A 27,791-nucleotide genomic window follows, 5' to 3' on the forward strand; every position below is an offset into this window, starting at 1 on the left:
GATATCATTGCTGTGCTGCTTTACTCTGTCTCACCTTTCTTCAAATATCAAGTTCACAAAGTATTTTGCAGGTTATCATTGTGGCTCTGTATGTTTTCTTCTTGTACTGACCTAAGGGGGATGAGCATCCACTTAGTACATTTTTGTGCATCAGATCTCTGTTGGAAGGACTAAATAAGGTTGATTCAATCTTCGTAATTCTGCTACAGGAACTAAACCTGTAGCCCTGGTACATCTTCAGTAATGCATTACTACCTCTCCTCTCATTAATTCTCCTCCCAGTCCATGTACTTCCTCTTTCAGTTCCTAACTTTTCAGGCTTAAGCAGGTGGCATTTTATGAGCCCCTGAGTCAATATAATTCCTATAATAAATAAAATCTTTGGTTTATCTTATCCAAGAAAGGTATTAAGCTGGCTAGCATGGTCTAACTTTGATAAATCTGTTGTGTTAGATCCAAATTGTATTCCTATGGTTTGTTTAGAGGACTGTCTGCTCTTGAGTAATTTAAGTTCGTAATTGCACGTAGCATTTTTACTATTACTCAAAAAATATTTATATTCCCAATTACACAATATAACAGGTGACCTGATAAAAATATTTAGGCACCTTACAGATGGGCTTACAGTTTTGTAAGTAATTTTTAGTCTCTTGGATGAAAATTGCCTGCTGTCTTGTTGCAGATGTATTGTTTAGTGCCTGTCTTGTTAGGCAGTTTATGTTTATCATTCCATTACCTTTTAACTCTTTCTGTTCAAGAAACATAGTTCATCTTACAGAAACAGAGATAGAATATAATTGACATAGGAAAAATATATCTGTATGATGATAATCTTGACTCTGCATTTATTGCATTTTAATTTATGCGGTTAAAGAATATTTTCAATATTTCCTTTCCAAAGTCAAATACATCTTTGGCAGTCTTCTTTTTGTTGCTAAAATTCACAACCTTTGTTTCTTGTCTGTCTTGAATATTTTCAAAACTTCTTTTCATTTAATGTTGTCAGGAGAGAACCTGAATTACTGTTTCACTATTTTAATTCACTAATTTCTGTCTACTAGTTTGGTTTTCTGTAAGAGAAATAAATTTTGAAAACCAAACTTAGGGAGCTAAGAAGTCAAATTAATGTAAAACTCATTAATATCCCCAGTTGAAGGGGTTGCATAAATGGCCTAAATTGTTTGTGTGTTTGGTTGGTTTTTGTGCTTTTCTTTTGTTTTGTGATACAGCCACTGCAATTTAATTCAAAAAAATAATAATATTGTATATAATTAGGCCAATAATTATTTGTGTGAAGAGTATCTATCAGCAATTACCTCCCTGGGTTTTGTTCCCCTTAGCACCATTATCAATACTTATTCAGTAATCTTCAAATAAACGTCACAATTCTAATTAGTGTGAGAGTTCCTGCATGACAAATCTTTGAAGAACTGTACTTGTATCCAAAACTGAGACCTCTTTCACTTTTTCCTTAATGGTGCCAACTTTTTGCTATTTGTGTTACAGTTCCTTTTTCCATGGTCATCAGTTCACAACTTAGCTCTATGTTCTCATCATTTCCAGGTATACCATTTCCACGTGTAATTTACACTTGCTTTATTAAACTCTTACATCTATAAACCTTCAGGAGAAGAACGGGGAGGAAAAGTCATGGGGGGGAAAATGATATAATTTGCTTCATAATTGCTGCACCAAGGACTTCTCAGTTAGTATTTATTTTCCACATTTTCCCTTCCTCTCTTCCTGTGACCTTTCCTACTTGTTTTTGTCTCCATGTAAAAAGCTAAAGGCTATACTTATGACGCAATCAATTTTCTGGCTTTTATTTATTTTTCTTTTTTTTTTTAATGTGCTGGCCCTCTCAGATTTCAAATACAAGCTATTTTTTCCCAATCATATTAGTTCAGAAACAAGCACCAGGCAACTTCAATGAATGGCAGGAACTTCTCCACACCCAGACATAGTTCAAGTACTGCAAATAGTAAACAAAGGAAGGTCTTATGAGACTATTTTCAAGAGTGGGTCACGCACACAAGTTCTCCACTTTTCTTCTCCAATTCCTGTGCTTGCTGTCCCTTTTATTTTATCTCTGTCATGAAAATTTGCTTTGCTTCTTTCATTTAGATGTGGCAGCTGTAACTGGCAGGCAACTGTCTTCAGTCTCTGACCCTCAAGACTTGTGCCCTCCTCAAAGCATGACTGTATGCTTTTGCTTTAAGAACAGCTTTAATGACTAACATCCTCTTCTCAAGGTCTGATTTGGCCTTGGTATTTTTCTTCTTCTGTCAAGCTTCTATGTTTTTTTCATCCACTGAAGGAAAATAATTTTAGAAAGGAAACTCTATTTTTTCATATATAATAAATGAGTCAAATGAGTCACAGAGGAAAAAAATGTGCAAGCTAAGAGCATTCATCAGATCAGTAGCAGCTAAGAATAAAATCCAGGTCTCTTGACCCCAATCCAAAGTATGTTGGATCACCCTACATTAATCCATTGAAATCAATAAAGTAGTTGACTTGTTAAGTTGCTAGTCAGTACAAAAAAAAAGTCAGGAAAAGACATTTAAAATAGAACACAAGCTGCTGCTTGTATATGTGAAATAGTTAGCAGCTAGACTGTAAGTAAAAACAAGAGGACAACAAAAATTTCCTGTTTCCAACTAACTGTGCCATGGGTGCTAGAGGTAAAATTTTTCTTTCTCAATATCATCAGTTATGTGTGTAAATTTTTGTTGCTCTCCATAACTCAATGCTTGGTAAAGCAGATTGAAATGATAACCCATCTTCCACTTGCCTAGCCAAGAGCACTTGTCTTCCTGTTTGCATCATTCTCAATGTATCTCCTTGCCAAAAAGTGCATATGCCTTGAGTGTACCTGGTACCCACTGAAATCCCTGAGGTTAGTATGGCATGTGACCCTTACTTCTACCTAGTAAGGTAGTGTCTAGGAGGGCTGCCTCAGACTGAAGGAGCTCAGTCCAAGTCACTTGCCATTTCTGTAAGCTGGGCTTAGACAGAAAGAGAGACAAAAGACATCTTGATGTTACATTCAGCTAAAGTTGAGCACATGGTATGGGATTTGATAGCCTGAAACCAGGAACATACCTGTTGTCAGCTAATGAATGTTAAATTAGATTCAATAACACATCACAGGAAGACAATATGATGATTTATTGGTACCTAGTTAGGATGAGAGAGGAGGTGAGGCTTGAAGCCAAATTCCTCAAGTCCTACCTCAGGGTGAAAAGGCAGGTGTTGGTTTGTTGCTCTCCTGTTGGCTTATGTTGAATCAATTCAACAACCGCTGCTTAAGGCTATTTTTCCAAGTCTCTTCTACAGCCTAATGCCTAGGGCCTTCTTTCAAAGTACAAGAGTGGGTTTAAATTCCAACATGAGACAGCTGAAGCAAAGTCTCTCATTGCTGGGGAGAATGCTGTGCCATGGGGATAGTGGGAAAGAGGAAGGGAGCAAGAATATCAAAAATAGAAATAAAAATTAAGCAAAGGCTGCTGCCAGCTGTGCTTTCAACTTGATTGTCTTCCAGGCAGCTGTGTTTGAACACCCGTTAAAAGTGTCCAGATACTGGAGTGGCTTTGATGTTGAATCTCTTTTCATAGATCCACTTAAAAGCAGCATTTGCTTCATAACTATATTTTGTGAATAAAGTTGGATTTCAAATATACTCTTCTCAGGATTCCGTTGTCACTCTCTGTTTGGCATGATGCCTATTTTGAAACACATTCTGCTCATCTAGCCAATGTGTTTACTCTTGTATTTAATATTCTCTTCCTGTCCTGTTCTCCAGCTTTTTTCACAAAAGTACCTCATAAAAGAATTCTGGGTATAAAGGTTAGATAAAGTCAGATGACATTGGCTATTGGCAAGTTACCTAATATTTTCGAGATTTTACAGATATATGCATGGAAAAGGCTTGCAGGTCACCCTTGAAAGATTCTGTTATAATCAATATAGAATTAGCATTGCAAAAATGACTTATTGATGCCTAGGTGTGATTGAAGTGGAAGTGAAACCTGAAGGAAACATATTGAGACAGCTGAAAGTTTATGCTCTTTATTTTAAAGCAGGTGGGTGGCCACCATTTATGAAATAAAGCAAAAAGATCCCCAGTTTTAGTCAGATGCAAAAAAGTGCCATCTCTTCAAACAACAGACTGGCTTGGTGTTGGAATGCCATCATAATCATCTGAGTAGTGCTGATACTGGTCAGTAAGAAGAGGCTGATGCAACTCATCCTTATTTTTCTTGACACGTACGATACACGCAGCAGCAACAAAGATAATTGCAACAAGAACTAGTGCAGTCACTATTGCAATAGTTATCATCTCTGTGACACGGAGAGCCCGACCTAAAACAAGGAAAACAAAAGGCAAAGATATTAAAAGTAAATGTCAAATATCCGAGGTTCAGACTGAAACTCAGCATTTGTCGTTATTCACTGAGTTGGGGAGTAGAAGTAATTAAAATTTTGTTTGATAACTCTTGTTCAAAAATGTGAGAAGATTTAGTCTATCTTACTCCACTCTGAAATCTGTTCTGAACCTTTCTGCCACCTTGTTTGTGAGGATTTGCATTCTCTCTAGTGAGTTAATGAAGCTATTTGACATAGGAATAAGGATGTTCTGCAAGGTTAAGGTCAAATTGAGAACTTCCCCTAAAATTAGGGTGGGTACTGGGAGCTTTATGCTGGAGCAATCTCTGACCAGTAACTATACCAAATCCCAAACAAATATCGGGAAAGTAAGGCAGGAAAGGAGAAAAAGGCCTTTACAAAGACAGAAAATATTGTTGGTGAAATTTGAATAAATTTCAAGAGACAAAGATTAGAAAGGGAACAAGGAGATTAAGTATCTAGGCTTCACAGTTTACCTGGCCACTCGACTTCATAGCTGTATCCCAGGTTTTCTGGTGCGGTAACAAACATTTCATTATTGGTTACTGGAGGCCAGAAAGGCACCATGTTGTACTGTCGGTTATGTCCTATAGGGGCATTTTCCAGTGGGTATGTTGAGATATCTAAATTTGAAAGTCAAATCACATTTCCATAAATAAATTCAAAATAACTTGCAGTACTTCATTTTTTTTTCCCACTCAGAGTTTTGAGTACCCCTGAATTCTTGTTCAGTTCCTCTAGAAGGATTTATTTTCTAATATGACAGATACAAAGCAGTCTCTGCGTTGTCCAGAACCAAGGCCACTAATGTTATCTCTGGTTTTGAATAGAAACCACCAGTAAATTTTTAAAAATTCTGCCTGTGTTGGGCTTTTTTCTTTCTTCTCACTTGCATAGGGAGAAATATGGTAAGGACTTTTTTCTATATTCTTGCTTTGCCTGATTGTAGCAGTGATGTACAGGATGACAGTTGATATAAATTCCAGTGAAATTTTTTTGCAATATTATGCTAAATCAGAAGGAAGTCAGCTGAAATTAAAAAAAAAAAAAAAAAACAAAGCAGAAAATCCCCAAATCCAACCAGACTAAACCAGCAACAGCAGCAACACAACAGAAAGAAAATACTTCATGGTAAGATGATACCAAATCTTGTGATAGATCATGTAAGAACCACAAGGGGATACAATTGCTCTCTGAGAGCTGATGTGGAAAAATTCAGTGAGGCAGGTTGTGACGCTGCACAAAGAAGTCTCAGCTGTGCAGCAACAGCTGTCTTCTGTAGAAGAAGGAAGAGTATAGATTATCCTAGGAGAATACAGTTGCTGCCTTGTGTGGAGGAATACAGTTGCTGCATGATGCATAGACATAAGGGTTAGACTGAATCCTCCCCCTTGTCCACTAATGTCTCTTTCCTCTTTTCATTTTTTCTTTTCCTACATTACTTTCAAATCCTTCCTTCTGTTTATCCTTTCTCCCTCTTTTTCACTTTCTCCTGTATTACCTTTTTCTGTTCTTTTTGGAATTAAAAAAGCAAGGCAGAAACATTAACCATCCTTTAGAAGTATATGGAGATGCTTATTGAATGCTGGTAATATGTCACAAAGGCAAAAAAATGAATGTGTATGGCATCTGGAAGGAAGGAAGGAAAGGAAGGAAATAGTTATTTACTCCACACAGCAATGGAATGTCCTTCCAGGGTTACAATGTCTTTGCTCTATGGAGACAGTGTTTTTCAACATACTGTTTTCTTGAATCATGCCTGTTGTCTCTGACCAGGTCTCTTTACAGAGAGTGATCTGCAATTGCATGTCAATGGGGTAAAAGAGAGAGATTGCTCTCTTAACTCTTAAAATTGCAATCCTCTCTCCTAAATTTAGGGTCATCTTGCTGTCCCACAAGAAGGGGTTGAGTTCTTGTGGCTACAAAGACTGACAACCGCCCATCCTAACTCTGTCCATGGGAACATCTTACCTGCAGAATGCCGTCTCAGCCACTCATCAAAAAGAGCATCTGTAAACGTGTGCAGGAGGACAAAAATGGGGTCATTTGGTGATAAATGAGTTTGCCCTCCTGTCCCATTCAGAAATAGATGAGCCAAGTTATGAAGACTTCGAACTGCTGGGTCATACTTTCCTGAAGGATCACTGTACCCTGAATATGCAAACAAAGAAGAAAACAAAAATTCCAATGAAGATTTTGTTTGGAAGCTGAAGTCTCAGATGAATACTTTGTTGTTGTTGTTTTCTGTGAAAAGCTTTCATGTTTTCATGTTGCTTTGCTTAAAACAAATGGGTAGCTACTTCTCTATCTACAGACATTTGAGAAATATTCTGGAATGCATAATTTTCAGATTAAAATAGCATTTATAAAAGAGTGGTGGGAATGTGGACTGAAAAGCTGCTGGGTTCTGCTGCAAAAATGGCCAAAATAGCATCATAGCATGAAAATAGAGGTATCTATTCAGGGCCTGCATATCTTTTGCTGTACTAGAATAGTTGCATGAGTTTTTTAACTGCTTGCTAAAGCATGTGTATGCTGCCACTTATTTTAATGAGCTGTTAGATTTCTATACATCACTACTATCACTTGCTAATGGGAGCACTTATCTGAAAGCTTCATATGGTCTGATATTGTTTATTTTTTCAGTGAAGATAAAGTGTAGCTTTGCTTGTGCACAAAATCTCATAACCTTCAAGTCAGATGTTAGGATCTGAACCACCATGAAAGCTCCTTCTGTGTTCAAGCTTTGGCCAATTGTTCCAGGGAGGGATACATACAGTTAATTTTCTAAAGCTGTGTTTGGACACTTATTTATTGATAGACAGCAGTTTGAACTGTTGCTGTTTAATATTTTCATGTTAAAAGCTCTGAATTATTAAGGTATAGGAGAAGTTCTTAGGATGCTGTCTGAACAGTATAAATCAAATCTTTAGGCTTTCTCTGTTGGGGGTATATGTGTGTTCTGGTGTCAGTGACTGAGAATTTAATCTAAATGTGCAGAGCTTATAGAAGAACAGACAGTAGGGCTAACATGTTTAGCAGTAAATCCTATTACTATTTCAATATCATTGCACTAAGTACTACCAAAGCTTTCAATTTATTTTCCTTTATTTGTTTTAATTCAAATACAAGAATAACTGCTAGAAGCACTTGTTTGCTTCATTTAGGGTTGCAGTGGCATCAATCCACAGGCAAGGAGTGTGTTTTCAACAAAGGGAACTTAATAACTATGCATCAAGGACCTGAAATCAGTTTCTACTTAGTATACCAGCAGCAGACTCTTGAGACTTTTGTGCATTTTAAGAGGCATAAGCTATAGCTATAATTTACCTAGAGTTTATTTCTGCTTAATAATGAGCTAATACTTAATGCTAAGAAAAATATGTTCGTTTTTTGTCCAATAGCCTATCTTAAGACTCATATTTCCAACAGGAAAAAGTAGCACGTCTGCTCCCTGACTTATTTGGAATTGATCCAGGTCTTTCTAATTGCCATGTTTACCTTCTACTGTGTTACGGAAACTGTCTGTAGAATTGGAATAGAAAGGAGGAGTGTCAAATACACCAACTTCCAAACACTGAGCAACATCCTCAGGCTCTGGAAGACGCTGTACCATAGGTCTTGCTACATTCCCTGCAGGATTTCTTCGGATGGGACCACCCTCAGTACCTGGAAATACAGGGAAGAGAGAAAAGAAGGTGCAGAACAGTAGGTCACAGAATGAAGCACTCACATGACTGTATCATGGAGAAAAAAAAATCCCTCACAAACAAAATTTACACTGAACTAACTGGTCAGTTCCTTATGTCGGGCAAAGAATTCTCATGGGGCCCTATGTTCTGGATTCTCTGCTCCAGGATGTAAAAAGTCATCTAGAAGCTTCTTACTGAAGTTTGCTGTACTCTAAGTGATTTAGGAAAATTTTCTGCAGATTTTCAATGTGATTTCCTGATGAGATCTAGGCCGAGATTACTGACGATGTCCTGACAGAGTAGCTGGGGAAAATATTATGTAAATGACTAATCCAATATTGGAGGGTTTCTATTTTTTTGCCATTTGCCATATCCATGACAATGGATATATGAATACATAAGAAACTTACTGGTATTTTAAAAACTATTTTCATTTGGGTAGGTATGTTAGAATCTGGTATTACTCACATTCAAAACTCACATAGTTATTATGGGGATTTGCTGGGTGTTCTCATTTTAGGAACAGAATATCATGAAGGTAGTAAGTGGAGTAGTCAGAAGAAAAGTTAAGTTTCAGTTAAGAAATAACACTGGGATATTTATTTATGGTGCAAGAGATGAATTGGTACTGTGTAAGGAGGGAAGGCAAAGCATTTAATCTTTCTTCTGCTATAAGGTCCTGAGAGTATGTATTACTCAACAGACTGACGAAACATGGATCAAGAATATTCAAAAATCACTTTATGACATTTTGGCTGGAAAGAGCCACTGCAATGTAAACTATTATATTTGTTTATTATTAAGAGAATTTTCTGTCTAGATATTTTCCATCATTCATACTTACTGTTACAGATGGTTCCCAAGGTTTCATAATCTTCTACACTTTCACATAGCACTCGCCACTGGGAGAAGATTGAATTCTGGCTTATAAGAGAGACATCAAAATTGCTTCTAGCTCCCATCAAGTCATCTGAACAGATATCACATGTATTTTGTCCAGTTGCAAAGTTCCAGTAGGGCAGTCCGAAAGTGGGGTCCTGTAGCATGTTCTAAACCACACAAATACAGTGTTACTATGTGTGTGACACAGACAACTATAATATTTACTGCTGGGAGAATGCTAAAATACAGCTGAATACATCTTAGTAAAAGTCAAAAACCTGCCTTATAGACGAGAAGAACTCTATGGAAAATTCATGTAGAAGCTTTTGGTAGTCTTTTTGTATTGATACCTTTGTTCAACAGAAGAGAATGCTGTACAGCTGAACTGAATCATGGATCTCCCCCACTAATAAGACAGCACCTCTTCCATAAAACCATATTGTGAGCACTAAGAAACATAAATTAGACCCCATTTAATATATAAATCCATTTAAAAATATATAAATAAATAAATACATAAAATATAATTGAGGCCCCATTTTCCAAATATTTTTGATGGCTGTCAGCAAGAACAGTGTTTGTAGTTCACATAATAACTAGGTCATCTGTGGAACTGAAGGAAATGTAAAGAACAGGGATACCAGCTTTTCCAGTTGGTATTATTGGGTTCTAGTATGGGCTGGAGCTGAACAGTTCTGGAGTTAGTGAGGCAAAATTATTGTGACTAATGATCAAGTCTATTGACATGAATAGGAATATATATTAAATCACAGACAGATAGAACTTATCAGGGCTTCCACAAAGAGAAATGCCACAGATGACAAATGTGTGTCTTGGAAGGGAGTTTGTGCCTCAGCCTGATGTAAAGCAATTAAAGCTAGAGGAAACACTAAAGTGATTTCAGACACTATTTAGTCCTGACATTGAAAACTTAATTCTTGCTTTTTAAAGAAGATCATGGTCCATAAAATACTATACCCATTTTATGAATAGGTCCTCATAAGAGAAGGGAAAAAAGAGAATAATTGATTTATGGAACACAGTATAACAACAAAACACTAATTTCTCTAGCTGTTGCACAAATCAAATATGATTCTGAATCCCAAAGCCATCTCTGTTATCACTTTCCTCAGAATTTTTGCTGCTTTCTGCTGCTTTGATTAATGTTATTCAAGAAAGCTTAAAGCTTTCACACCAGTGAAAATAACATTGTTGGTCCAATAAAATGTCTTACATCTAGGATAGATCTTTTTTCCAAGAGATTTTAATGGAAATTTTGCATTTTCAATTGCTCTCATTAAAATATTATATTTAGCATCTCTATAAAAGTGATAGTCTGAAGCCCAAATGCACCGTATTAAATTTAGTGTACAAAATGGGTTACTGAAATTGATGCAAAATCATTTCAACAAGTAGGAAAAGCTGCTATAATTTTTTGCCTATTTTTATATGGAGTGAAATTTTTTAGCTCTACAAAACATAGCATGAACACCCATAAACATTAACAGGAACTTCACCTGCATGTCTCTTTCAAGCTGCAATAGATGATACCTATGCCACGTGACAAAAGCTGGTCCCTCATGAGAGAAATCAACTCCTCCAAAACTCTGTTGCCCTGCACCAAGGAAAGTCTTCCTGACAGAATAATAATGAGACCACACAAAGTAGTTATAAATGGAGATATTCTCGAATTGAGGTGTGTTGCCATCTGGTCCAAAGATTTCTTCACGTCTTCGTGTGGCAATAACGATGTCAGGATGGACTGTCACCTTGGCTTGGTGTAAGGCATTCACAAAGCGATTCCTTTCTTCTGCACTTAGATCCAAAAGGTTCCTTCTGACTGTGATAACACAGAAGAAGCAAGTTACCAAAGTAATAGATCTTACAGAACTTATTTGTTGCGTTCCTAATAATTCTGGATAAGTCCCTTTTTCTTCAAGTATTCAGCCTTTTTTATTGAGGAAACTAACTGAGCATAAATGGAAGATGTTATTTATTTTGAGAAAAGCTGAAATAAATTAAAATAAAGGCCCAATCCTTTAAATTTTAGTCCTTTTAGGGATTCTGTTACAGGTTATCTTTCCACCCTGCTCAACAAAAGACAAAGACAGTTGTTTGTCATAAAAACCTTTCACATACCTTTCAGAATATCAAATATACTTAAGGTTTCCTGTGTTAGTACTATACAATAAATGAATGCTATAATCCAATTAATAAAAATGAGAAACTCTGTTTGGCAATTTAATGAAGAATTATTTTTTTAATTCTTCAATCTTTGTAGGAAAAATGGCAGATTCACCAGTGAATGATTGTGAAATTCACACAGTACAGTATATCTTTAATCTGCCATTATCTCTCATCTCTTAAACCTGACATTATTAAAAATTGCCACATATTAGTCCATTTCAGTAGTTATCTCAAAATAATGAAAAAAATGTCATTGTCCACACATAGAAAGTGAAACAAGGAAGAAAACTGACTTGTTGAAATAGCACTATTTCAGATATATGTATATGTGCCTATATATATATATATAATATATATTTATATATATAATATATATTTTAATTATATATATATATATGATCACCTCAGTCCTTCTTTTAACTGGTCTGAGAAAATTTCAGACTAAGGCTAGACTAAGATGAAGATAGAAGTTCTCACAATTTTTATTCAATATTTACTTTTTTTAAACTTTTTTCATTATTAAAAATACAGTAAAACTCCATAACTCATTGTCCAAATTAGTGATAGATTATGTTGATACAGCAAGTGACAGATCTTCAGTGTGAATCCATATGAAGAATAAAAGTGAATTATGTTTCACTAAAAAAATTGGTTCAGTTAGGAATATTTTTACGTCTGGGAAATTTAAATAAAGTCTTTCCTGAAACATGAATTTTATCCAAGTACTGTGTATCTTGAAACATGCTTTTTTGTTTTGCAGAACTGAACTGACATGCTAGCCCTCATCACTGAAATGCTGGGTTTTTTGGTTTTGTTGGCTTTTTATTATTTGTTTGTTTGTTTGGTTGGTTGGTTGGTTGATTTGTGGTGTTTCAAGTGGAGAACTATAATTGTCCATCTAATTTTGATTTACATGGCCATCTTGACATTTTCATTTTCAAATATGTGCCTGAACCTCAATAAAAATTTGTGACTATAATTAGAGTTAGTCATGAGATGAGACGATATGAAGACACCAAACTGCATTTTACAGCAATTTAGTATGGATATACCAACATTACTCCAGTAATTATCTCTAAATCTGAGCAGATAGGCCAGGTCTATAAATGGGCAAAAGAAGTGACATCAATGTGGAAACTTAAAGCACAATAAGAAAGTAATTTGCACTTTTTAAACTCATATTATCAGGTATGATATAAGTGATTTATTTGGCATTGTAATGCATTGTAAAGGATTTCATGAGAATAAAGTAAAAAGTGGTCTTGTACATTCTAGAAAATAAATCTGCTCTTTGCCTGTCATGAGTTTTATGTTGTTAAGTTTGTGTGTTAACATTTATCCCTTGATTATTCTTCAGAGTAATCTATTGTAAATAATCTATTGTAAAATAGAGTAGACCAGAATATCAAAGAGTGCAATCTGGCCTAGCAGACCCAATTCACAAGTAATACTTTCTGGTTTCTAACTTAGTTCTTGAAGCTCAGAGGATGAAAAAAAAAAAATCAAAGATCTTTCCCATAGCCATCAAGAAGTTATTATTAATGAATTCTTGTTAAAATTTTGATTGGTAAGCAGTCCTTTGTTAACCCTTGTTGGAACATGCTCTTACATTCATGGAATGTTCCCTTATCTGGTGAAAATGTCACTGCTGGTTTCTGTTTCTGCAGGAAGAAACACTGCATATTTGTGCTAGAGACCTCTTGTCTAACATATCAGCAGAACCCATTGCTCATTTGGGGGGATTATGGATTTTACAGGATTTTAATAATATCTTTGAAGTTAAAACTGTTTGAATTTTAAAATAAAGATTGAAAGATTGTCAATTCAGATGGTTTTCAGATGAGAACAAGGATCTGTCCCCAAGCCTGTATTCTTTTTAAATTTGCCTATAATATTCAATATTTTTTCAGTCCTGCAGGGATTTCATATATATTAAAAAAAATCTGTTCATTGATATACTAGACTTAACTGAACTGGGATACTGAAAAAGGACTTACCACACCCTGGAATGATTAACTTGGACAGTCCACAGTCATGACTAATGTTTTTAAAGATATTGACATGAGCAAGGACAGAAAACATTTACCAGACAAGGTACATAGTTTAGAATTGTTTAGAATTTAGAAGTTTAGAGTTTAGAAATTAAGGGACTTGGAATAAAGAGGGCTGCTGTCACATTTAAAATAATTACAAGGTATTAGACATATTGAGGTATATATTATTCCCAGACAAACTCACAAGAACATGTACATGTCTATGGCATTGTTTTACTCTTAAATCCAAACAATACTTTCTTTTTTCCAATGCAGATGTTCTATTTTTTAATGGTCTTTCATGCATTAGCTACAGGTTTCTTTTCTTCCTTTTAATGGATAGTAAGTATAAGTAATTTATGCACATGCTGAACAGCTTCTCTAGCACCTGCCTTACTAACCCCTTTAGCAACATACCCTTGCTAAATAAATGTGATGTACATTTTGTACCTTAAGGAGAACAAATCCATTAGGTACATTTAGAGGCATGCACTGCCAACAAGCAATTTTCATGTCATATTTCTGACGTTCTTACCAATATTGATCTGTTGGCTACAGGTAGGTCCAGTCCAGCCGGGCCGGCATGACCCGCAGTTGTAGCCAGAGAAGTTCCCGTTGCAGCGGCAGGTTTGGTTGAAGAAGCGGATGGGCCATTGCTCGCGGTCATCCCGCCCATCGTGGATGTACTGGGGGCCGTGGGGTCGTGAGTCGACCGTCACCTGCACGCACCGGCCCCTTCCCGTGGACACACCACACCGGTCAGTACCTGGCCCAAACACAGGGAAATAGTCTGGGCAGCACATGCCGCTCCTCAGGGACTCAACAGTTGTGCACTGTCGAGGGAATTGAGCTCCAGCTTGGCCCAACGTGCTAAGAAGCAGTAGCAGGGAAAGGTAGAGCAGCGTGGGGATCCGCATGGCAGCGGGTCAAGCAGAGCCGGCTTGTTCCCAGAGCTGGCTCTCCACACACGCTGGTTTCCTCTCCTGTGTTGGGACACCCAGCTCCCTCTATGGAGAGAGAGAGAGAGAGAGAGAGAGAGAGGGAGAGAGGGAGAGAGAGAGAAGGCAGAATAAAAACAAGTGATATAATTCTCTGGGCTTCCTCTTTCACCCCAGAAAATTCCTTCTAACTCTATGCTTCAGTACTCTGTCTGAAAAGGTGAACAGCTCTGACCACAGATGCTAATATTCTTGTTTGGACAAAAGATAGTAACTAAGTAGATCTATATCTGCTCATTAACTTCTAAGTTCTTCCAAAATGCTCATTCATATATTGCACTTGCCAAACACATTTGTTTCTCTACCACAAACTTCTAAAACCTGCCAAACTTCTAAGGCACCAGTTTTCTAAAACTTTTTTCAGCCCCCCTTCCCTCCCCCAGTTAATGCATTTTCTGCATTTAACTAGTATGTTTTGCTTCCGCCTCTGCTTTCTTGCTGTTCTTCATGCTAGTTCCAACATAAATTGAAGCTGTGCCTTTTCATGCATTGTACCTGTTTTCTCTTCCTGGAACCTCTCCACTGCTGGGATGTTGTTCTATTTCTGCACGTCCTATGACTGTCTAACCTGAAATAAGCACTGCTAATTTCTCTCCTGGTTCAGTCTGCTTGCTAATCCGTCTTGTACCAACACAGTATGGTTTGGCCTCACTCTCTTTCCTCTCTTAATCCCCTTTCTACTTCAGTGCATTTCTCTGGACTTTAAGTACTTGAACAGCACATGATTTCTTTCATGTTTATCTCCTTGTGATTTTACAAGTTTTAGCAAAGGTCAGAGACAAATACTTGAATTCAAAACAGAACAAATGTGAAGTTGGGTTTTTGTTTGTTGTTTTTTTTTAATTATTTGCAAAGAAAGGCTCACTTGAAAACAGACAAAGAACAGTGGGGAAAATCACATTTAACATACACTTAGAAAAAGTTCTTAAGATGGCATTTTCAAGATCAGGCTGAAGTAAGTGACTAAGCAATGTTATTTATGAAATGAAACACTCCAATTTTTAAACTTATAGCTTTCAGTTAAACAATTTATTTTATACTAAAATAAAAAGACGATGATCATATTGGAATTTCATTAAATACTAAGTTCTGAACCAGTGCTATGAAGGGTAATGAAACAATGAAATTGACAAATCCCTTAGATGTAAAAAATGCTTCTTTAGTCTTTGCAAGGATGATTTCTGCTGCACAAAAATAACCTTATTCAGGTTGTTACTCTCTTTCTTAGCTTTCAGTAAGGATGGATTTCAGTGAGGTGGAGATATGTCAAGTGAGGTGAAGATATGTCAAGAAACAGCTGGCATCAAGACAAAACATTAACAAGTTTTCTGGGAAAAGGTTCAATCACACTGTAACTGGCATCAGGCAGAAAATGGATTACCTATGCTTTCTTCTTCCGTATATGCAAGTCATAATGTGAGAGTGCACCCAATCCTGGCAGAACAAAAGAAGCAGGTTTTTTGTTCCTTTATTCTTGACAACCAGCCATGTACCAGAGCAGATGAATCTTGCCCTCTGTGCCTTGTATAACCCAAGATGCTTGCTTCAGGGTAGGACCTAGATTTTTAGTACACTTCTCTGTCTCTTTAACTCATTTTCTGTTTGCAGATAAGAATATTTGATAATCCTCAAATGAACCTCTTTTCTATTCTGTCTTCCACTTCATTCTCCATTTTATTCTGTATTCTCTTCTTTACTAGCTTATTCTGCTTCTTTCCAAGCTGTTCTCTTTGAACATGTCTATTGGGACACATGTGACACAAATTCACTGTTTTCACATCAGAAGGTAAACCAGAACTGGTAAAAAATCTCTTGAAATTTTAACTGAAAAGAACTTAATGTTCAAAGAAGAAGCATACAGGTTTTAGCCATGAATATTTAGCAAATACAGCAGATTTGTAGAAAGCTTAAAACAGATAGATGCTGCTCCTTAGACAAAGTCCCAGGAAAATAGAGCAAACAGATGTACTGACTGGGATTTCCTGGCATCATAAAACTTCCCCTTATAACGGTGTACATCATTTAGATATTTTGTAAACCTCTTGCATAGAAAACACCTATGAATGTTTCACAAAAGAGATGCACTGCCAAGGATCATGTTCCTTCTTTGCCCCCAGATGTTTCCTTGTGTTTCCTGTTGAAAATCTTGCTGAACCATTAGGTGGAATGCAATTTTTTTAATATCTTTATTTTTATATTCTTGCAGTTATAGATATTCCTGTGTTTAAAGACTCCTGCTCCCCTACTGTGCCTGGAATGATTTGATCTTGGAGATTATCCAAATGCACAGCATCTGTGTTTCTGTGGCTCAGTTCAGGGCTTGTCTAGAAAAGCAAGGTAACGGAGAAGAAGTCAATGTGTGAACCCCTAGCTCACTATTTGCCTGTGTGGACTAAAAGATCTGAAAAGAGAGTTATTAATATGCTAAATATTTGCATATACCTTGCACCATTCTCTCTATTTTAAACACTAGTACTTTCTGATGAGAACAGATTTCTATGCAGACACACAAAGTTTAGCTGTGGTCTGTACTCTAAACTGCTGGAGAAGGTTTTAAAAATCTAGCCAGTTCTATTTGTGCTTGATGAAACCTGAGGTACTGATTCTGTCTCACCCATGCCATCAGCCCCACAGTCAAACAGTTCTCTGGGAGCTACCTAACAGTCTTAACTAAGAGTTGGAATACAGGCGTCTGTTTAAACAATAGATTTGTTTGTTTAAAGTTTAAGAACACAGTATTCATTCAGAAGCTGAGCTCTTTAACACATGAAAAGACATATGATTGTAGTGATACTGCTACATGCATTTTTCTTCCTGTGAAACAGTACCTTTAAGAAGCATTAAAGGTCAGTGCCAGGAAGCAGATCATTATCAGCGGCACTTATGGAGCATATACAGCAGAAGATGATCGCCTGTTTAGGTAAACTCTGTAGTTCTTCAGTTGTCATAGGCTTATGTAGTTCTACACGTCTGAATAAGTACATTACATTTTGAGTTTGGTCTATTTCTCCTATTTTACCTGGTACATTCTAATGGTACTATGCAAGATTAATGTAAAAGAGTGCAAAACTTACCTTTTTTTTTTTCTGAAAATTAGGGGAGTAAAAAGAAAATAAGAGCCAACCAGTTTAATGTTTTCCCAGCATACTATAAGCAATAATCAGTTAAAACTACTGTCTCAAGACATCAGTAGACAACTGCAGACTTTACAATGGAAATGGTGCTTGAGTTTCATTAACAGAACATGTGGATGCAAAAAGTATTAATTTATAAATAAATTGTGCAGGGAATAGGAAATGAACAACAGTGATGTTAATTAATCTGCAGCTTTTTATTTTCTTCTACTATTCAGAAAAACAACCAATGAGAAACTTATTGCTGAAAATCTTTTATTTAACACTTGCAGTGAAATTCAGACAAAATTTTCTTACTGATATTTATCATGCAAACTGCAGAATTACATAATCACATGGAGCACATAATTTCATTTACCCCACAAACCTCAGGTTTTAGCAAATTACTTTGAGTTAGAATTAATGAGGGCAGGTATGGACATCTAAACCTCAGTGCCCTGTTAAATAACCAATTTGCTGTAGTACGAAGACAGTGGACCAGCCTCAGATAATGCAAATCAATGCAGTCCTATTGGTTTTAATGAGACATAGAGTTACAGTCAGCTGGAGGGACCTTTGCTCATTTGTGTAGGTTAACCTTCAGCAGGATTATTTGCTGACAAGAACAGTACAAAAATAAGGCTGACTGTTATGAGCAACTGTAGTACTTCACAGTTAATTCTACTATGTATTGTCCTAGTCTATATTATCTCCCTTTTTGTTAGACAATTGAAAGTAGTGAATATGAAACTATCCTTAGTGCAACCTTATGAAAACAAAAATACCTTTCCAAAGAATAGAAATAAAAATATTTATTTTATACATTTGTTTGTAGTGAGCATAAGGTTTTTACACATTCGTTGTTTCATCTGTTCCTAGTGCCTTATGTATGTTGTGTCGGATATGGGAAGTCCCATAGCAGCTGAGACATATCTCAGATGTGGAGCAATATTGCTCATTTTTCTAGGAAATCGTGCAAAAACGGTACTGTACTGTACTCTAAGGCTGAATTCTGGATTAATTTTAATGAAAAGAGTATTAGTTAGCCACCTTTCTTATTGGCAACAACTTTCTCATCTTTATCCAGCAGACTGCATGATTCTTACTAAGTACTTAAATTACTCTCTGAGATTAGGACTTATATTTTTATCAATTACTTATTTTTTTTTTCTTGTGATTAAGGTAAATTCTGTTGTCATTTTGAGAAAATATGTATCACTTTTCTTGCAAGCTGGACCAACTATAAATCCATGTATAGAAAAGATAAATGAGGCAAAGGATATGATTTTTATCTGACGTTTTGATAACCTGGTTAAAGAAAAAAAAATTGAAACAAGTCAAATAATATTTTGGACAAATTGATACTGCTTTTCTTTAAAGTATCAAATTTTCACAGTAAATCTAACAAATGCTGTAAACTGTTTAAGCAAAATAAATAACTTTAGTCATACTTACTCCATAATATGTTCTATTAATCTAAAGTTTTAGCCATGTACTTGAATGTGTGTTTTAATAATGCTAACAATTTCTGAACATTTCCTCCTTTTTTTTTTTTTTTTTTGTTATTCTGGAATGGTATCAATGAGCTGAAGTATGGCTGAGAAATGAAATTGGCCTGCAGTTGCTTCTGCAAAGTAAAGTGCAGAAAATTTACTCTTTTTAGTTCAAAAGTTCACCTTCAGCAAAGAAACATATAGGTAATTGGAGTCTTTATTGCTTTCTCCAAACACAGTCCAGTGCCTAGAGAGATCTGCAGTTTCAAAATAATGCAATAGAGGTGACAAATTACTGCCTACAGAAAAATGAGTGAGACCTAAAAGAGCGTTGCAGATAGGCATAAAATGAAAATAAGTAGCACTTGTCTAAGAGTTTGAAATAGCTGCAAAATAGCACACATCACTTTTGCCTCTGGAAAATATATGTAAGGTTTGAAAGCAATATTTCAGAGAAACAGTTGACTAACAAAGGTACAAGATTGGATAGAGCTTCCAGAAAGCAGAAAGCGTGTTGTTGAGCCTGGAATCATGAGTTTTACTTAGGAGTGACTTTTGATGAAATCTGACTTTCTTAGCAGTCAAAGGTGAAGGAGCTAAGGTATGCTCTAATCCTAGGGACAGCCATGGTATTAAAGTTAGCTTTGTGTTGTGAGCCACTACTGTTGAGCACACTGCTTTGATTGCTACAGTGCAGCTGCAGCTGGGCCGTGTAAAACTCTGAACTACAGACTAGGAAATTGACTAACATAGTGTCACACGGCCATTGAACACAGCATGGCTGTCACTGTGGCCTGGGGGTGGAGGGTGTCTCTGCCCAGACAAAGTTTACAGAAATTAGGGTGCTCGTTACCAACAGCTCTGTGCGCCTGCCATGCTGCCCCATGCTCTCATCTATGCACCTGCCCATGCTCTCACCTATCCTCCTGTCAATGCAGTGTTCAGGAAATTCATCCTCCTACTAATCAATAAGTGTTATATGTTTTGTTCTTATTGTAGATACACTTCGGGCAAGACTACAAGTTACTGAAGTAAATGGGAATTTTGTTACTGATTTCAACGTTATCAATGTAAAAGCCATTAACCAAGCAAACCTGAAATAAAACAAACCCCAAATCAAGGTAGGTGATTCTGTCAATTTGTATTATGTACTCTCCTGCCCTTTCAGATCAAATCATCTTCAAGGGTGAAGATGGTGTTTGTTTAAAGCATTTTATGCACTGTGAAATTAAAGGCATAAGATGTCAGAGTTTTGTTTGGAGTAAACTACCATAGCTCCAATAAGTTATACTGTTTAGGATGTACCTATTGATGTCCAAAAAGTTACAGAAATTTATATTTGCTAAGAATCGAGTCCTCTGTGTTTCAAGAAACTGAATCTCTATTTTTCTCTTTGCTGAAGTGGTTTCCATGAAAAATTGTCTTGCAGTGTTATGAATTGGCTTGTTTGATTATACATACTATCATATGGTATTTTGTTCCATGTCTGGAAAATGAAAATAAAATTGTCAGAATATTAACTTTTTCCTTAAATTCATGTTATTCCATTGATAGACACGAGGCCTTTTGACTGAAGCAAGTAAATTGTGCACTGAGTAATATAGATCAGTAGCTTATGTTTTGTAGATTAAAATACTTCGTTGGGAGTTATCCTACCAAACTAATATATGACTTTTTGTAAATTATCTTTAAAGAGTAATCACTGACATATTGTAAAGTAAATAGAAAATAGTTCAGTGTGAAGAAAGCCTCTTAGCTCTTTATTGACAAGAGAAAACTAACTAACAGCTAATGTCTCCAGTGTCAATGTTTTCCTCAGACCCCACTAAAATGAACAATATTCTTTCTTTTGACCTTACTGCACTGTAGACCATGTCCCTCATGACAGATTTCTAATATGCAATCACAAATGGTTTGCTCAAAGAAATAGAATGTTGAAGCCCTTTACAAATTTTCTGAGTTAGCTTAAAATCTTTGATGAAAATAATGTAACATTTATGGGTTAAATGGATGAAGATTTTTTGGTCTTATGGAAAATTTGTGACATTTCTGTCATGCCTTGGGAACTGTTTTCATTTGCAGCAGTAGAAGCTGATGCTGGTGCATTTGAAACCAAGACTTAAGGACACAATTGAAATGCTTCTGATTAAGGAGAAAAGAGATTTTTATTATTTTAATAACCCACATATGATGACAAAAAGCTCCATTTTGTATTTTTAGCACTACTTCAGATGAAGTCTCACAACTGTCAAATGGTAAGAGGGAAAGCAAAGGAGGTTGCTTCAAGCGATGATGCTAATATAATAGCAATGACATTGTGTCCTTTAGAGTTTATCCTTTGTCAAAACACAGTGCTAACATTTTGCTTGCTTTACTTTAGGAATGTCTGCAGATACATTTTGAAACTGAAGTTTGTATTTATTATTTATTGATATGAAGGTTCTAGTGGCACTTTTTTGCAACAAAATTTGGAGTCCTTTATCAACATTAGTCTGAACAAAGCCATTTAATGTGTCACACTATTTTAAGTCAAATAGGATAGCTCCATTCATTTAATGATACAGACCGTTTTATTATGCTGTTACTGAGACATTTATTTGGAAAATGGAACAGTGTTTTATTCCAGTGTTTTATTTAAGTGAAGTTTATATATGTATAATAATTGATATATAGGAGTACGAAGTCACATAATTTGGGATTTGGGAATTTCATTTTTGAGCAGACCTGGTAAATCTCATTAATACTTGATATCTTCAATGTCAGAGAGCAAATTAAAATCCTTGATGTACCTGATAATGTGTAAAGGATATTTACATTGTCCCTTACTGTATATAATGAGCTACCTCATTATCCCGCAAAAAAACCCGTTGTTTCTCAAAAAGAAATCCACAAACCCTCTTAATCCTTGCAACATAGCAGGACATCTATACATTAAAATCTGACAAGCAAGCTTACAACTCCTGTACCCACTTAATTTTTCAGTGTTTTCTAGATGGATTTAGGGTTCTGCTTTGGGTATATTTCAGAAGAAAATCTCCGTGAACAATCCAAAAAGAAATGCTGTCTAACCCTCCCTTCTGTGAGCAGTTAATAAAAGGAAACATTATGAAATTCCTTTGATGATGAAATTACCACCACACAGTCATAAGTCCTTAACTGAATGAATATTTTTAAATGATACACCAATGCTAAGCCCTAGGGGATCTCATATCACAATAAAAAAGATCAGCTATGAAATCTGATTCCAATATTGTGGAAGTAATGGAAGTCAAAACTGCATGTGTGCCTTTCAGGCAAGGATCACAGGCTACTTATAGATGCTATGAGCACTAATGGCTCCCCTATGCAGGCAAATTTACAGGTATGTCACAGATATCCTTTAAGATTTTGTAATATTTTTTATTGACTAGAAGGACTTCCAAAGGAAATTAATGGACAAAGAATGTGTCAATACAAATACAATACAAGACAATACAAATGTGTCAAATAATGGCAGACATATGTAAGGCTGAGATATTTGGTGAACTAACTACTTATGAAGCAGGTGACTACTGTAAATGCAGCTTTTTCAGAGTAAGAGGATCTTTTTAGTTAATAACATTTCTTTCATTGTTTTTTTTCAGACATAAGTGACAGAACAGTTCAGCATGGTTGCTTATGTTTTTCTTTTTTTTTTCTTAAATGAACTAGCTGATATGCTTGTGATAGACTTTGCAAGAGAAAAATCACTCTTTTAAAGATTACTATATTGATGCAGACTTCTATTAATTCTACCACATCATTTTAAATAGATACTCTATTTAGTTTTCCTTATTTTTTAAAGGCAGGATTGATGTTAGGATGACCATACTAGTTATCACCATTGTTTGTTTTGTATGGTATTTTTAATTCATAAATGATCCCTCAAAAATTTTTTAGTCTTGGTTTTAGTAGCAAAAACAATTTAATGCTGAATCTTGCAAAATCCTTACCACCAGCTACATCTTGTTTCAAAGAGTTGAGCTCCTTGCATGCCTTCCACACAATTTTCAGGGTATGTAAATAATATTTCTTTTTCATCTAAGGATAGACTTGAATGCAGGGAAAACAAGGATATCTAAAAATCTCTAAATCTCTAATCTCTAAAAACACTGTCAAATTTAAGAAACAGAAGATAGCTCTTGCATAAATTTATCTAGTATGCAAAATAATAATTTCTACTTGAAAAATAGAAGAATGAGATTCCTTTCAAATGTTGCAGCTTCTTTGCACTTTCCAAGACTTTATGAATGCATTGTAGTTCTTTGGCGGTAGTGTCCTTCATTTTCCAGATAAAAGTTCCTCTTTTGGTTCCTCTTTTGTTTAACCCATTCTTCTTCCTCCAATAAGACTGCAAGTGCCTGAATTACAATTCAAAGTATATTTATAAGGCACACTGTGGGTGGTGCTGGGCTCATTGATAAAATCATCAATTAATTTTTATTTTTACTGCATTTAAAAACCTTGTCTAGGAATCAATGCTGTCAAATATAGTAAAAAAAAACCACAGAGCAAAATTAAACCTGAGATAAGACAAGAAACTACAGATGTTCATAAACAGAAAGAAAAATTCACTCAGGACCATGCTTGTTGTGTTAAAAGGGTGTATTTAGCAGAATAGCAGGATAGCTATTGCTAGTCCTTTTAGTGGACATTACAGCTATGAAAATTTGTAGGAAATAGGTGAAAAAGTATTATATATATATGTATAGGTGATCGTGAAAAGTCTGAATGGCAGCCTAAGTAAAAGCAGAATGCATTCAAGAAGGGAAAAATTATGTCTCATCCTGTGGGAGATAAAAATAGATGACATGGTTATTCACAGTACTGAATGAGACATGGTCAGCAGGGAAGGAAATAGGCAGGGAAGTCTCTTTCAAGTGAGAAAATAAGCTTCTGTTTGATAGAAAAGAGAAATCAATGCAACAGATGAAAAATTGTTAATGTGAAATTATCAAAAACCATGTAACATTTGAATATAATTTCAATCTAAAGTCTTCATGTGTTCATATTAAAAAGAAATATCTCCATAACCATCACCCTGTGAAGTGGTTGATTGTAAAGTAGTAGTTAGAAATAATATAGAACCTGTCTATGTGCAGGACAAGGGGGTTTGCTTCTCAGTTTGCTTAAGTATTATTAGCTGTTATTCCCAGAATACCTAGTATTCACTACTGAATTAATTTAGATTAATATATTTCATCATGTCCTGTTCACAGAGAAATGCATTATTTATAAGAGAGTGTACCAGAAATAACATTATGCCAAATGTAGAGAAAGTAGTAGTCATCTTAAAAATACCTGAATGTTTGAGAATATATGTCAGACTTCCTATTCAAGTATTTAAAAAGTTGTTCTATGATGTAAAACCTGAATTAGAGTTAAAGCAAGACTTAAACCTGTCACTTATCATCTGCTGCAGATATACTAAATGTATAATTGATTTGCGGAAGGAAAATTGTTTGTTGAGTTTGAGGAAGGCTAGGATTTTTTCTCCTACAGAACAAATTTTACTGTCATGCAAATGTATTGTTATACCAAATTTAATTAATTAGCTTTTTTTTTAAAATCTACTTAATCCTGGATAATGAAGTGTAGGAATTATGACTATGCATCTTAAGGGAGTGAAATATGTACAAGTACCTGATTTTCACCTAAATCATGGTGCAATAACAGAAAGATGAAAATTAAGAAAAAAATATAAACTCAAGGAGCAGTCTGATTATATATTTTCTTTAAAAACAGAAATGGTGATTGATGTCAAGTTTTATGTGCAAATTAAAAAAATGCTGCTAAAGTAGCATTATAAAGACATAAAGGCATTAGATAAAGTCTGTTTTAAGACTAAATATAGCACATTTAGTTTTGTATATATTTGCCATTAATTCTTGATATGGCAAGACATGTCAGAGAAAAAAATAAGGTAGAACTTTTTGGAAGTAAAAAGTGATGTGGTTTGTTGTGAACAATGGACATTTCCAAGAGAAGGACTTGTCATGGACTTTTGTAGGCTCAGAATGCTCTGATTAAAGTGATGCCATTTCAGCAGTAAAAGCCTGTGCAATAGACTGCCCACATGAAGAAATAACGTGACAAATCAAGATGGTTCGTTCCACAAGTAAAAGGGCTGGATGATCAGATGGACTTCAGTGAAGCTTTTTCGCAATATTTCACCAAATGCATTACATTGACATCTGCTTTTATAAGTAAACATGGTTGGAAAAGGTGAAAATAAGAATATATAGGTTATATATGTACTGTCTTTACTTTTACTGGAGAGAAAGCAAAAGGATTGTTAATCACATTTTTTATGGTCTTTCAGGAAACCTTTATTGAAAGAACAGGAATTTAGAAATATAACAAAAAAATAATCAATGAGGTAGAGAATAGGGCCTGTTACCCATCTGTCTAAAGCCATGGCATTAAGTCTCTGGGGAGTGGGGTCGAGGGAAGTGAAAAATGTCAGATGTGTTAATGGCATCCTCTTTCACTTCCTGAAGCCCTCTTCATTGAAATGTACTGGAAATAGGATTGTTGAAGTGGTGCAAATTTTGTTCAGAGAAGCTCTGCCCCATTGCCCAGATCCCTCCAAATTGCAATGAACTCTCATAGCTGTATTTCAATATTCATCTGGAAGCTCAGCAATTGTAGCTATGTATCAGCGATCAGCAATTTTTGCAAGAAGGCTCTGAATATTGACAGTTACTAGCATGCCTGAATTTTGGGAGATTGTATGATACGTCAGAAAGGAAATTTTCCATTTGAAAGCATCAAAGTCTTTTGATTTATGTGCTTTTTCAAGATTATCTATTTCTTCAGACTCTTTTTGACTTTTAAGTGTTGAATTGAGTGAAAATGATATGCTATACATAAGAGAACAGAAATAAGAGTTAAGGCTCAACATGATGGCCAATTTAGATCCACACCAGAGCCAGGATTTACAATGTCTACCCATGGAAATAAACATGGCAGGTTCATTTTACAGTCTATAGAGAGAAACAGAACTTTCAGAATGTAATACATCTCATTCCAAACTAAAAATATTAAACATGGAGGATTATTCTGTGTTCTAACTACACCTATTTCCCACCATTTGCTGCAGTGACAGCCATGCACCACTAATTCAGTTGTAGAAGATAAAAGCTGACGTGAACTGAACACTGAGCTTCTAAAGCGTTTACTCAAAAAATCATACTAATATTTACACTGTATATTTGACAACCGTTTACATTTGCATGTGTACATTTTTATGAAATTTAAATTAAACCCCACAATCATCACACAAAGTGATTCTTTAAGACATTTAAAGTGCTTTTCTTCTCTCAAATTCTGTCTTTAATGTTAGCTATAACAAATTTATTTCCAATTAAAGCAATTATTAATGAAGATCAATTAATCTCTTAGTTTTAGTTAAGCCATTACACAGTTACAATGTACTTAAGCAGACTGTAAACATAGATGTAGTCTCAGCATTTTTGCAAAAGTTAAAATATGTGGTCCCTTTATTAACCATCAGTATTGTGGTACATCCAAGACTTGGTTCATAAACAGAAAGATATAGTCTGTGCTGTTATTGGCAAAATAAGGATTAAACTATGTTTGGTAGTAAATGCGACAATGAGCTGTAAAGAAGATTGTCCTGATGGGCACCAAGTTGAATGTAAGCCAGCAATGTGCCCTTGCCATTAGGAAGGTAAGAACACCTAGAATTGCTATTCTAGGATACATTAATCACGGTATTGACACAGACTGAGAAAGGTGATCCCACTCTTTTATTCATCACTGGTGGTGGAGTACTGGCATGGAGTACTGTGCCCAGTTTTGGGCTCCTCAATATGAGATAGGCATGGACATAGTGGAGAGTGTCCAATGAAAAGCCTCAAGATGTTGAAGGGACTGAAGCATCTCTTTGAAAGTAAAGGGCTAAGAGAGCTGGGGTAATTCACCCTGAAGAAACGGAGGCCTCAGTGGTGTCTTAGCAATCTATATGCATGGTTAGGAATAGAGGAGGGTGAGTAAAGAAGACAGTCAGGCTGTTTCCAATCTGGTCATTGTCACATCAAGAGGCAATGGGCACAAGCGTTAACACAGGAGGTTCCCTCTAAGTATCACTTTGCCACAGTGAGGGTGACAGAGTAGTAGGTTACATTGCCCAGAGGCATTGTGGACTCTCAATCTTTGGAGATATTCAAAAGCTACCTGAACATGGTCTTAGAAATTGGCTCCAGGTAAGTCTGCTTGAGCAGGGAGTTCGATCAGAAAGCTGCAGAGTCCCTTCCAATCTCAGTCTTTCTGAGATTCTGTGAAATATATTTTAAAAGGTCCTGAAAATTATTTTTTAACAATTAATAATATCAATAGACAAAATGAATTTATTACTTTTACTTATTTATTGCAATGATAATGCCTGGTAATACCACAATTTAAATTAAAAATGCAGGCTTTGAAACATCAAATACATAGAAGGAAATGATCCTGAGGTTTGCACTGCTTTATTTTTGACAGTCTTCAGTTAGAAAGGACACTGATATTTTGTATAATGAATTCCAAAATAGATTAATAGAGTTTCTTCTAACGTTTTCCAACTGTTAGTGAATAGCAAAAACTATGAGTTGTAGGTCCCAGAAAGGTTCTCTGTCTTGAGTGCTAGAGGATGACTGCTTTTTTTTTTTTTTTTTTTTTAAATGGTTTGAGTTGGAAGTGTCCTTAGAGATCATCCAGACTCAACCCACCTTGCCATGGGCAGGGGCACTTCTCACTAAATCAAGTTATTCAAGACCCCACCCAGTCTGGCTTTGAATACTGACAGGGATTAACTGACATCAACTTCTCTGGACAAGCTGTTCAGGTACTCACCACCTTCACAGAAAATAATTTATTTGTTATAGCTAATCTAAACCTATTCTCTCTCAGCTTAAAGCCATTCCAGCTTGTCTGGTCACTGCAGTTCCTGATGAAGCGTCCC

The 27,791-nt window shown here is 35.7% G+C and overlaps 1 protein-coding gene across 1 annotated transcript; it reads right to left on the minus strand.

Annotated features, from left to right (window-relative positions):
• Positions 1 to 4,159: 4,159 nt before the first annotated feature.
• Positions 4,160 to 14,121, minus strand: TYRP1 (tyrosinase related protein 1). Its single transcript, XM_062513199.1, has 7 exons — positions 13,740 to 14,121; positions 10,502 to 10,824; positions 8,947 to 9,151; positions 7,912 to 8,079; positions 6,382 to 6,561; positions 4,887 to 5,033; positions 4,160 to 4,365 (listed from the first exon to the last, which is right to left on the minus strand). Exons 1-7 carry the CDS (start codon positions 14,119 to 14,121, stop codon positions 4,160 to 4,162), a joined length of 1,611 nt encoding a protein of 536 aa, XP_062369183.1.
• Positions 14,122 to 27,791: the final 13,670 nt, after the last annotated feature.

This window comes from Cinclus cinclus, chromosome Z (assembly GCF_963662255.1).
Source record: "Cinclus cinclus chromosome Z, bCinCin1.1, whole genome shotgun sequence".
Lineage (NCBI taxonomy): Eukaryota > Metazoa > Chordata > Aves > Passeriformes > Cinclidae > Cinclus > Cinclus cinclus.